This window comes from Salmo trutta, chromosome 20 (assembly GCF_901001165.1).
Source record: "Salmo trutta chromosome 20, fSalTru1.1, whole genome shotgun sequence".
Lineage (NCBI taxonomy): Eukaryota > Metazoa > Chordata > Actinopteri > Salmoniformes > Salmonidae > Salmo > Salmo trutta.
This window is the reverse complement of record NC_042976.1, coordinates 27,601,770-27,613,010: the sequence shown is the minus strand read 5'-3', so window position 1 is coordinate 27,613,010 and position 11,241 is coordinate 27,601,770. Positions and strand designations below refer to the sequence as shown.

Here is an 11,241-nt window from a genome sequence, read left to right as displayed (position 1 = left end):
GTTAGACTCCGTTCCATAGATTCTATTCCAGCCATTACAATGAGCCCGTCCTCCTATAGCTCCTCCCCCAGCTTCCTCTGATTGACTCATGGCACACACACACACACACACACACACACACACACACACACACACACACACACACACACACACACACACACACACACACACACACACACACACACACATACACACACACACACGCACACACACACACACACACATACACACACACACACGCACACACACACACACACACGTCATTCACTCACATCAACTGTTTGTCTGGTTGGTGTGTGTCCATGTGATTACAGAGATGACTCTCCTGACCTTGTGGTTTGATTTGTGGTGTTAATGTTTTGGCTGAACTGTTGTAATTTGGCCTGTGGAAATGTTTCTGTTGTAGACTGCACACATACCCACCAACACGTCAGACCATTACTATATAGTCCTAAGCCCTTTCCTTGGCTGTACATTTTGGTGTCGTTTGATCCTCTATGCATACAGGCAATGATCAACATAAACAGATGAAGATAATAATTTAATTAGACTAAACTTGGCTTTCATTTTTGTTCTTGCTGACAACTTTTCAAACCAATGTCTTAGAATCAGCAGGTTTCAAACATCATGTTTCATATGTATTGACGCTCAGTTCTCTTTTAGGGTTTCAAGTCTGTGTTGAGACTGGTCCTGTATAGATCAGTCTGGACCTAACAGTGCTGTCAACACATTCTCATTCACGATGACCACTGCTCGCATTCATTTGGGTACATGTGTGCATGCGTGTTTGTGTGTGTGTGTGTGTGTGTGTGTGTGTGTGTGTGTGTGTGTGTGTGTGTGTGTGTGTGTGTGTGTGTGTGTGTGTGTGTGTGTGTGTGTGTGTGTGTGTGTGCGGATGCTCTCTGCTCTTCTCTGATAGAGCTTGGCAGTTTCCTGTCAGTTAGGCAGAGTCACAGTCCATTCCCAGAACTGACACAGTGCCTTGAGTGGAGTCTGCCGTGACAATCACAAAAGCCATAGTAACAATACAACTGCATGGACATGGGGAGAGTCCCCAAGGAGCTAACATAAACGGTGGCCTGAAATCAGCTATGACAAGCACCTATAACTTCTGAAAAAAAAATAAGACGCAGCAAACTGTGAAAATGATGACTTCCGACCGCGGCCTTGTGGACAGACTATGCAAATTCTACCCTGATGTCCCTGATTGCGATCACCGCTATATGTTGTCATTTACAGTAATTGCATAGCATTTGTTGGTAAAGTGTTAGTGGAAAAATGTGTGTGTGTGTGTGTGTCGGCTTGTATTACTATCCTCGTACCAGAAATTCCCAAAAGTCCCCACAAGGATAGTAAAACATTGAAAATGTTCCTTCGTGGGGACATTTCCCACACCCCCACAAGCTGTTTTAAGCTTAGGGGTTAGGTTTAGGCTTAGGGTTAGAATTAGGGTAAGAGCTGTAAGTAGAAATCCATTTTAGGTCCCCAGAAGTATAGTAGATGTATAGTAGATGTAGTATAGTATAGTAGTATGGTGTGTGTGTGTCTGTGTCTGTGTCTTTGTGCGGGTGGGTGAGTAGGTGGTTGTGTGTGTTGTTCTTTTCAAAAACATGATCCACAAAGGCCATATGTGGTGTTGCAGAGATGCATAAACCCTAATTAGTCATGTTTTCCATTTGGTTGCCACTCTGCCTCCTTTTTTTTTGCACTGACAGCTTTTCTTTCCTGATTACTTTAGCCAAACTGTGGGAAAGATAAAGGCGTCACTGACCCAAATACAACAGTCCAGAACTGTTGCTTTATGGAAAGGAAAATATCAAGATAGGTTGTTTCATTTGTTTCTTTTGGTAATGATATGTCTTCAAGTATGGAATTATTCTATCATGTAGGCTTCTTCTGACATCAGATATAAAGGAATGAAAGTTAGAAGAGAAGCCTAGTCAATAATATAATATAATTTAAAAAATATATACAATTCCCCCGCATCTGATTTTAAATTAAGATGATTAACCAAGAGTGATGAAATGGTGGCCAAAACACAAGCCTGGAATTATGTGTAATACTGCCCCCGAGCTGGCAAAAATGATCAGCGTCTCGGAGGAAGGGCAGTTTACAATCTCCATGGTTACGATGTGGCCCAGCTCTTGAAGTTTGACAGCTGACTACAGTAGCTAGCTACCTTGCTTGATAGCTTTCTATCTATTAGATGAAGTGTTTTTAAACCGGTGCAAAAATGAGTTTATCAGTAACTCGAACATTTAATAAGCAAAATGAAACCAACAAAGGTTTTACACAACAGCGGGTACACGACTATCTATATGGTGAGTTAGCTAACGTTAGCTAGGTAAGTTAGCTTGTTTGCAATAATTATCTAGACAGTTTGCAACCGAACATGAACTGTTTTTGTTGTGGATGTTGCATTACAGACCCCGTATATACTGTGTCCGGGGAAACGGACCATGCAAGGGCCAGCTTCAAGGCACATGCATCCGTGGACCGGGTGGTAAGTTAATCAACGTTAGCTAGCTAGCATAGCAACCTCGACCTAAACCCTTACTTTCAAATGACCTTTCATGTGATTACAGATTCACAATCAATGCTTATCTCTCTCTTCATTTGTCAGTAATGTCACATGTGTCCATGACTCTAATACAATACCTAATAGGACTTTTCCTGACCTCCGGTTCCCATGACAGTTTTTCATATCATGCATAACTGCAAGGATTTATTTTGAGAAGAAATTCAATTCACACCTGTTGAAATAATGTTAATATTATTAACCCAATAATCTGACAGTAACCCTGTAACCCAAATATGGTCACCGTAACAGCCTTAACCCTGTGAAAGACCTCTCTCCATGTCCCCCTGCTTAGAGGAAGGTTCCAGAGTATGGGTCCATGTTCAGTCACCTACCTCACCACCCTCGTTACGCCTTGCGTCTGGACACCACTGACCCTGTGCCCACTTTTATTGACCGCCGCTTGCGAGGGTACACAGAGCAGCGCAGAGAGGCAGTTCAGCAGCTGGCAAGGTAACACACACACAGACACACACATGCTATCCCTACAGAGGAGAAATACTGAAGTAGATAGATTCAAGTTAAATTCATACACTATATATACAAATGTATGTGGACACCACTTCATATTAGTGGATTTGGCCATTTCAGCCACACCCGTTGCTGACAGGTGTATAAAATTGAGTACACAGCCATGCAATCTCCATAGACAAACATTGGCAGTAGAATGGCCTTACTGAAGAGCTCAGTGACTTTTAACGTGGCACCGTCATAGGATGCCACCTTTCCAAAAAGTCTGTGAATTGTAAACGTGTAGGAACAACAACAGCTCAGCCGCGAAGTGGTAGGTCACATAAACTCACAGAACGGGACCGCCGAGTGCTGAAGCGCGTAGTGCGTAAAAATCGCCTCGGCTGCAGCACTCACTACCGAGTTCCAAACTGCCTCTGGAAACAACGTCAGCACAATAACTGTTCGTCGGGAGCTTCATGAAATAGGTTTCCATGGCCAAGCAGCCGCACACAAGCCTAAGCTCACCATACACAATGCCAAGCATCAGCTGGAGTGGTGTAAATCTTTCTGGCATTGGACTATGGAGCAGTAGAAACACATTCTCTGGAGTGATGAATCACGCTTCACCATCTGGCAGTCCAACAGACGAATCTGGGTTTGGCGGATGCCAGGAGAACGCTACCTGCCCCAATGCATAGTGGCAACTGTAAAGTTTGGTGGAAGACTAATAATGGTTGCGGGCTGTTTTTCATGGTTCGGGCTAGGCCCCTTAGTTCCAGTGAAGGGGAACCTTAACACTGCAGCATACAATGACATTCTAGACAATTCTGTGCTTCCAATTTGGTGGCAACAGTTTGGGGAAGGCCCTTTCCTGTTTCAGCATGACAATGCCCCCGTGCAAAAAGCGGGGTCCATACAGAAATGGTTTGTCGAGATCGGTGTGGAAGAACTTGACTGGCCTGCACAGAGCTCTGACCTCAACCCCATCGAACACCTTTGGGATGAATTGGAATGCCGACTGCGAGCCAGGCCTAATCGCCCAACATCAGTACCCAACCTCACCAATGCTCTTGTGGCTGAATGAAAGCAAGTCACTGCAGCAATGTTCCAACAACTGTTAAAGCAGCAAAGAAGGGGTCAACTCCATATTAATGCCCATGATTTTTGAATGAGATATTTAAGAGCAGGTGTCTACATACTTTTGGTAATGTGCTGTATTTCATATACTTGATTTACTTGATTATTAAGGCATATGTTTGTCTTTTTGTTTTTTTCCTTTGTTAGGGTCATTCCTGGTGCTCAGTTTCAGGTCAGAGGGCGCAAAGACAGCAGCGTTTCAGGCATTGATCGTTGGAAGTTTTTCAAGTGGTGAGAGAGAGCACATACCCGTAATGTGGCAGCAGGACATTGTGGGATCAAGGGTTAAAGAATGAATGGTGTCAGAGAGGACACCATGGCCTGAAGGAAGACTCAGGCATTAAATCATGACAGCATCAGAGGTCATTTGTATCATGAGAGACAAATCACACAACCGTCATTATCCTCACTGTAGCACCAGCGGCATGGTCACTGGATAGAATGTCAGCAGACTAACGTGTTATCATTCTCTGTAAAAAAATAGAACCAATTAAAACCAGTAATTATGATTTTTGTATCAGTTCAGATGGATTTGACTCTGAGTGTGTAGTGTTGAAGCCTTATCCCTTAATAAAGTAAAACATTGATTGTTTCTGATTATGTTTTTTGTATTCCTTTCCCTCCCTCAGCCCCCTGATCCCCTTTGCACAGCAGGTTCCCCCCGATGTGGTCTTTGCATTGCCCAAGTAAGTCATGCTGCCAAAGTCCCCTGAAAAATGCTGTAAACATATTAGGAACCCCTCTCTTCTCTATCACTCTCTCTCCCTTCCTCCCTCCACTCAGAGCTAACCCATACTCTACAGTGGAGGGGGGTAATGAGCAGCTGCCCACTCCATTCCAGCGCACCATGGGAGTGCAGACTGACTACAGGGACAGTGAGGCCCAGACGGACCCCTACACCCCCGAATACGTGGTACGGCCCGGGACAACCCCCCCAGAGCTGCTGACACTGGCCACACTGACATGGGGTACATACGAGCTTCAGAGACCCTACCGCTTCACCTCCTGTTGCACCTCTACAATACTTATACTGCAGGACAGGCCATTCTGACCCATCCTCACACATGTTCCAACACTACACAACTCCCTTCACCCTACCCTCATCACCTTGACTCCTCTGACCCTATCTCTCTCCCTCTACCCCCACAGGTCGTGGTCTTCCAGCGGGACTGGCGGAGGTGGAGATGATTGAGCGAACCAGGGTGAAGCGGGCGTGGGAGGCCACTCTGCCCCCCATGGACGACTTGAGTCAACTGGACAAGAGGAAGAGGATGATGGATGAGATGGAGAGGAAGGAGTGGGCCTTCAGGGAGGACGAGATCCAGAAGTGAGTGAGCGAGAGAATAAAGGAAGGGATGCACCACACAAGCAGCTTCAACTACTCTACCATCTTTTTTTATTCTTTCCCTCCTGCCCTTGTCCACCCATCCCTGCTCTCCCTCCCCTTGCCCCACTGTCATTCTCCCCCCTCTACCCCAGGCTGCAGGAGGCTCGCCTGGCCCTGCTGATGGGTCTACTGAGGCAGAGGGAGGAGGTTCAGCAAGGGGCCACGGTGGACAGGCTGGACCTCAAGTACTCCCAGCACCAGAGAGACAAGGAGAGCAAGCTGAGCAAGATACGCAATGACTACATCATCTGTAAGACAATGGGTGTTTCTCAATATGCATTCTACCGTGCTCCACACTCTCATGATCCTAGTGCATTCTCCGACGACTTTCTTTTGAATACGTTCTTATGGGGATGAGAGTGTGGAGAATGTATAAAACATTACATTTGAGGAGCACACGCACTCCCCCTACTGTATTAACTCACACTGCACCTCCCCATTCACTGAACCTTCTTCCAGCCACGACAATGGCAACAATAGACAAAACAAGATATACACAAAGCAAATGTTTCACTTCATAATTATCAGCTAGATATGTACATCGTCATAATCTAGCTAGCCAGCTAGTTAAACAGGCCAAAAAAAACTAAAACTAATGTTATTAGCCAGCTAGCTATCCAGTTAGCCCTATTGACTTAATATGGACTTGGGACTTACTCATTCACTTAACCGTCTTCCAGCTAGGACAATGGCAATGGAGACAAAACAAGATATACTCAAAGAGTAGTAGCTAGCCAGTTAGCTCTATTGACTTATTATGGGCTTGCGATCTACGGTACGTAGGCAGGTAAACATGCCAAAATTAACACAGCATGTATTTATTAACATATCAAGATAAAATATTGTAGTCAGGCAACATATGAGATGTGAATAGGCAACATTTCATTCTGAAGTTGAAGTGTATTTTCTTTCGCTTCAGCTCAAATAATGGCTACCAGTGATTTCAATACATTTTGCGTAATTTTTTAGGTGGTTGTGTCATATTTCTTTGTATACTTTCCTTTGAAGCCTGCATCGTTGCATGCTTAAAAATATGTACAAACGGAGTACGCATTCGACGTTTAGCATACGTTGATTTGGACTCATACTCCAACCCTCCCTTGGTCCAATTTGTGTGCCCGGAGTACGGTAGAATGCATTTTGAGGAACAAAATCTTGTCTTAGGCAATGATGCATAGAAATTCTGCGTATTTACATTTTGTATGTCATAAATCACTGTGATATACTCTGATAAGTGTTCAAACGCCTCTAACCTTCCCTTTAACTTTGATTTAATATGATGAGAACTGTAGGGCTTAAAGATGAACTGTCTCACTATCGTTCTCCTTCTATTCCACTCTTTCTCCCTCTCTCCTTCCCCCTTTCTGTCTCTCTTTTCCCTCCCTCAGCAATGAGGAAGCTGACGGCGAAAAGAAAGAATGTGGAGGGAAAGCTAAAGCGCCGTGACATCATCAAGGACTACTCCAACTACTCATCTCAGACGTACGCCCCTCTGTCCCGCATCGGCCTGTTCCCTGACCGCCACTCCCAGCGCAACATGGTCAAGAGCCGCTACCTTGATACCTACGAAGGTTTGAGTGTGCTGATTAGGATCAGTTTGATATTTCAAGATCATTATGAATAAGATTACATGGACATGGGGGACCTGATCTTAGGTCAGCACTCCTACTCTGAGAAAAATTAATACAGGCCCTGAATCTCAAAGTGATGGTTTTTTAATAATGCCAGATCATCAAAATTGCTAAGGTAGAAGGTAGTGAGCTCTCTTCCTATCTGTCAATCACAGGTTTGCTGGAGCTGGAGGCGGGACTTCCAGTCTCAGTGACAGAGCCATGTATCAAAGCCCCCGTACCCAAAGTCAGCAAGGGCTTCGTCAAACGTTCTGCACGCAGAGAGATAGAGCTCATGAAGACACACCAGGTCACAAACACACACAAACACACACACACACACACTCAAAAGATGTATAACACTCTTTTTGTCCCTCTATCTGCAGGCTCTGAAGGAGGAGAAGACTCGTGTGGAGGAGAAGAAGACCCTGCGCTTCCTCTTTAAGACAGAGAAATCTGTTCCTCGACCACAGACTCCCGTGGTGGACGAGCCCCCTGAGGTACAGTACAGTCTGTCTCAACACACCGTCTGGAGATGTACACTATCCCCCCTCACTCACTATGTGGTCTGTAGCACATCTCTTCATTCTCTCTTCACCCTGTCATTCCGGTGTTTTTCCAGGGGGACGAGGAGAGAGAGCTGGCTGTCATCTGCTTGCAGAAGCTGCTGAGGGGAAGAAGCATTCAGAACCAGGTGTATTTTTATGAAGAGAATGATAAGCTCTATGATAAACCAACCTTTCTCTGTGTCTGATGTTATGGGATTCCATCTCTGTGCGCTGCTATCTATCTGTACGTGTGTGTGTCAGATGTTTGAGGGGAAGGAGAAGCGTCTAGAGCTGATCCAGGAGTTGAGAACCACTCATGCCCTGCAGAGAGAGGTGCAGGAGCTCCAGAGAGCAGACACACAGCTCACACTGGCTCTGCAGAGACAGCGAGAGCAACACACACATAAGGTGAGAGAGAAAACACACAGACACAGACAGGTACAGACACCTCTTTTCTCCCCCATCCCTCACTCTCCCATCTTCCTGTCCCAGGCATCATTGGTGGAGGGGTACCAGGCAGGTGTGGCAGGGGCGGAGCTTGTGGACATGCTGGACTTCCTATCGAAGGAGCTGATTCGCCTACAGGAGGAACGCAGGATCCATGCCTTCACCTTATTGGCCGAGAGAGACAGGCGCCTCCGTGAGGCCGAGGAGAGTGGACGGAGACAGATGGAAGAGAGGAGACGTAGAGAGGAGGATGAGATCTTCAAACAGGTGTGTGCGTGTGCGTGCGTGCGTGCGTGCATGTGTGTATGTGTGTATGTGTCTGCCTGCATGCGCACGCCCGTGTGTGTGTCGTGTTTGTGTGTGTAATGCCTGTACTGTCCTGTAGGTGATGAGGGTTCATCAGGAGACAGTAGATCTGTACCTGGAGGACATCATCCTGGGGACTCTGGACCAGACAGCAGACCAACAGGCCAGACAGGAGATACGCAGAGTGGCAGAGAACGTCAACAACATCGCCTACGCCATGGAGGAGACGTACGACACACACACACACACCAGGGTTTCCGTTAGTCGGTAATAGCTGGCTTTTGGCCTATAAAAACATAGAAAAGCTGATAACTAAAATTGGCGCTAGCCAATTGTCCAGAAGAATAATAAAAAATACCATTGTGATATAATGCTTTTTAGCCAATTCAATGATGGAAATACCAGTTAATGTAAATACATTTGACTGGTCATACTTATCGGTCTATAGGTCAATTTGCATAATTTAGTGGAATTAAATTGGCGTGTGTAGGCTACAGTATATTTGCTGTGTATCTTATTTATCACACGAATACAGCGTACAGATACAGAGCCTTTGAGCGGAAAATCTGTCAGACAGCGTGAGAGCTGCTGTGTCAGCATCTCAAATGGCAACGGAAGGCAAGCTTCATCAGCGCTTCACACACCACCTTGCAGTGAGCTATGCATTTTGGAAACATATACTTAATTGTTTGAAACCTGAACATTTTAATAGATATTATTAAGCATGTCTTACCTTGCTTCAAAGTAGCCTGTTAGATCTCCTCTCTTTCTACATTTCTAACGGATATTTTCATCTCTGTCACATGAAACAACTCTCATGTACGGTGCTCTTTAGACAACAGTGTTTTCCAGCTAATTGCATTATGGAATGAACATTCACACGTAGCCTACTGCCTTGTGCACATCGCTTATAATGTGAAGAAATAATAGTTTATCAACATTTTAAGCTAAACATTCTGATCTGTTGCACAGGCTCATTGCTTTTTATTGTCCCATAGTCTGTTTGAATAGGCTATTTCTTTCTCGACAAGCTGACCAATAGAATATGTAAACCTTTCTACTCTGGGGATAGTAGATTGACAGGCTGGCGATGTTGCTGTTGGTTACTGGTCTTGTTGTTTGAGGAAAAGTAAATGTGGACAGTTATTCTAACATCCTCAAAGTGCACATCAGAATTCAGTAAGAAGGACCGCATATCGTTGTATCCTCAACTTGCATGTTCTGTTAATATGAATTACTATAATCTAAATGTGATTTCTGTCATCCTGAGCGCTGTGGGTGGACACCCTAATCAGGTTATGCACCCACTGCATATTGGTCCGGCAGATTTCTCAATTGTCCGGCGCCACATTTTCCTAACTGAAACCCTGACACACACGCCATCTAACATACCATCCATAAACACTGTATCTTTGTATTGCACATTGTAAAAGCTGTCCCTGTGTGTGTGTGTGTGTGTGTGTGTGTGTGTGTGTGTGTGTGTGTGTGTGTGTGTGTGTGTGTGTGTGTGTGTGTGTGTGTGTGTGTGTGTGTGTGTGTGTGTGTGTGTGTGTATAGTCGGAGCAGCCTGCAGTCAGAGGAGATCGTAGCAGAGCTGGTGTACAGTTTCCTGATCCCTGAGGTGCAGAAGATCAACGTCAGAGACAGAGGTAGGCCGTTTATTCCCAAAGCACCCAGTACCATCACATGATGATAATACATGATAGCGTAGTAACACAATAATAATTACATAATAATACTTTAGTCTCTTCTGTCTTTCTATCTCTTCATCCACCTTCCTCTCTGTCTCTCCTTCCTTTCCTCTCTCTCCCTCCCCTTCCCTCTCTCTCTCTCCCTCCCCTTCCTTCCTCCAGTGCGTCAGAGCCAGCGCAGGCACCTCCAGGCGGCTCACCAGATCATCCATGGGGGTGAAGAGAGCTCCGTGGCCCCTCCTCCTGGCTCCCCTGGGGCCCAGCGCCCCCCCTCGCCCTCGGACAGGGCTTCCAGCCAGCTCCTGGAGGAGATGCTAACCCATGTGGAGCAGGAGCTGGAGGGAGCAGGCAGGGGAGAGGAGGAGCGTAGGGAGGCGGGAGAGGCACAGCAGAAAAGAACCAGCTGAGAATAGATTAATTTCTCAACAGTAGAGAAAACACTTAGTGTTTCTTCAAGCAATGCATTTCCAAAGAATGCAGTGTCATGCTTTTGCTAAAATAAAACTGAGATTGTATTTCATTATCATTGTGTTTGGCTTGTTCTTACGTGCTGTGCTTGATAAAGTGAGTTGCTAAGAATTTTGAAAAAGCTGAGTCTAAGATATTTTTTCATGGGTCATTGGGTCAGAAGTTGACTAGATCAAATATATGTATTGTATGGGTCATGTTACTAAAGGCTCTTACTACAGGCTACTGTGTACAAAACATGTCGTCCCATGAATATAGTGTGGGGGAGGCTGTCGTTGTCACTAGTTACCACAGCCACAAAGTCATAAACCTCACCTAGTTCTACAATTTATCTTCTTAAAATGTGAAACCTAAACCTAACCTTACCCTTAAGCTTATGGCTAACCGTAAATCAAGACCAAAAAACTGGAACCGTTTAACTCAGTTTTGTTTGTAGCCACATCTTGTTTGGACAGCATTGTGTCAAGTCACTCTGGTTCACACTGACCATGGCTTGTGCAAAAAGTAGCCCATCCCTTTTTCCAACTGATCTGTCGATAGCGCCTGCTAAATTCAGGGCATCAATGTTGTTGAGAAAAGTAGCAAAAATGTTGTAGTTCTTGATGGCTAAAGTTAG

General features: G+C 45.2%; 1 protein-coding gene across 1 annotated transcript; it reads left to right on the top strand.

The window, feature by feature from the left end:
* The first annotated feature begins 2,137 nt into the window (after window positions 1-2,137).
* cfap91 (cilia and flagella associated protein 91) lies at window positions 2,138-10,680 on the top strand. Its single transcript, XM_029702788.1, has 17 exons — window positions 2,138-2,321; window positions 2,427-2,503; window positions 2,874-3,031; window positions 4,316-4,399; window positions 4,798-4,854; window positions 4,952-5,136; window positions 5,318-5,495; window positions 5,648-5,805; window positions 6,944-7,126; window positions 7,342-7,475; window positions 7,552-7,665; window positions 7,788-7,859; window positions 7,975-8,121; window positions 8,206-8,427; window positions 8,546-8,694; window positions 10,024-10,115; window positions 10,320-10,680. The coding sequence occupies exons 1-17, from the start codon at window positions 2,234-2,236 to the stop codon at window positions 10,562-10,564; spliced, it is 2,343 nt and encodes a 780-aa protein (XP_029558648.1). The 5' UTR covers window positions 2,138-2,233; the 3' UTR covers window positions 10,565-10,680.
* Window positions 10,681-11,241: the final 561 nt, after the last annotated feature.

Bases quoted from the DNA above. Each gene is read 5' to 3' on its own strand.
- cfap91 (XM_029702788.1), top strand. From the start codon at position 2,234: ATGAGTTTATCAGTAACTCGAACATTTAATAAGCAAAATGAAACCAAC. The intron at 5,806-6,943 runs GTAAGACAATGG...TCCCTCCCTCAG, and splicing joins ACGCAATGACTACATCATCT to CAATGAGGAAGCTGACGGCG. The intron at 8,428-8,545 runs GTGTGTGCGTGT...ACTGTCCTGTAG, and splicing joins AGGATGAGATCTTCAAACAG to GTGATGAGGGTTCATCAGGA.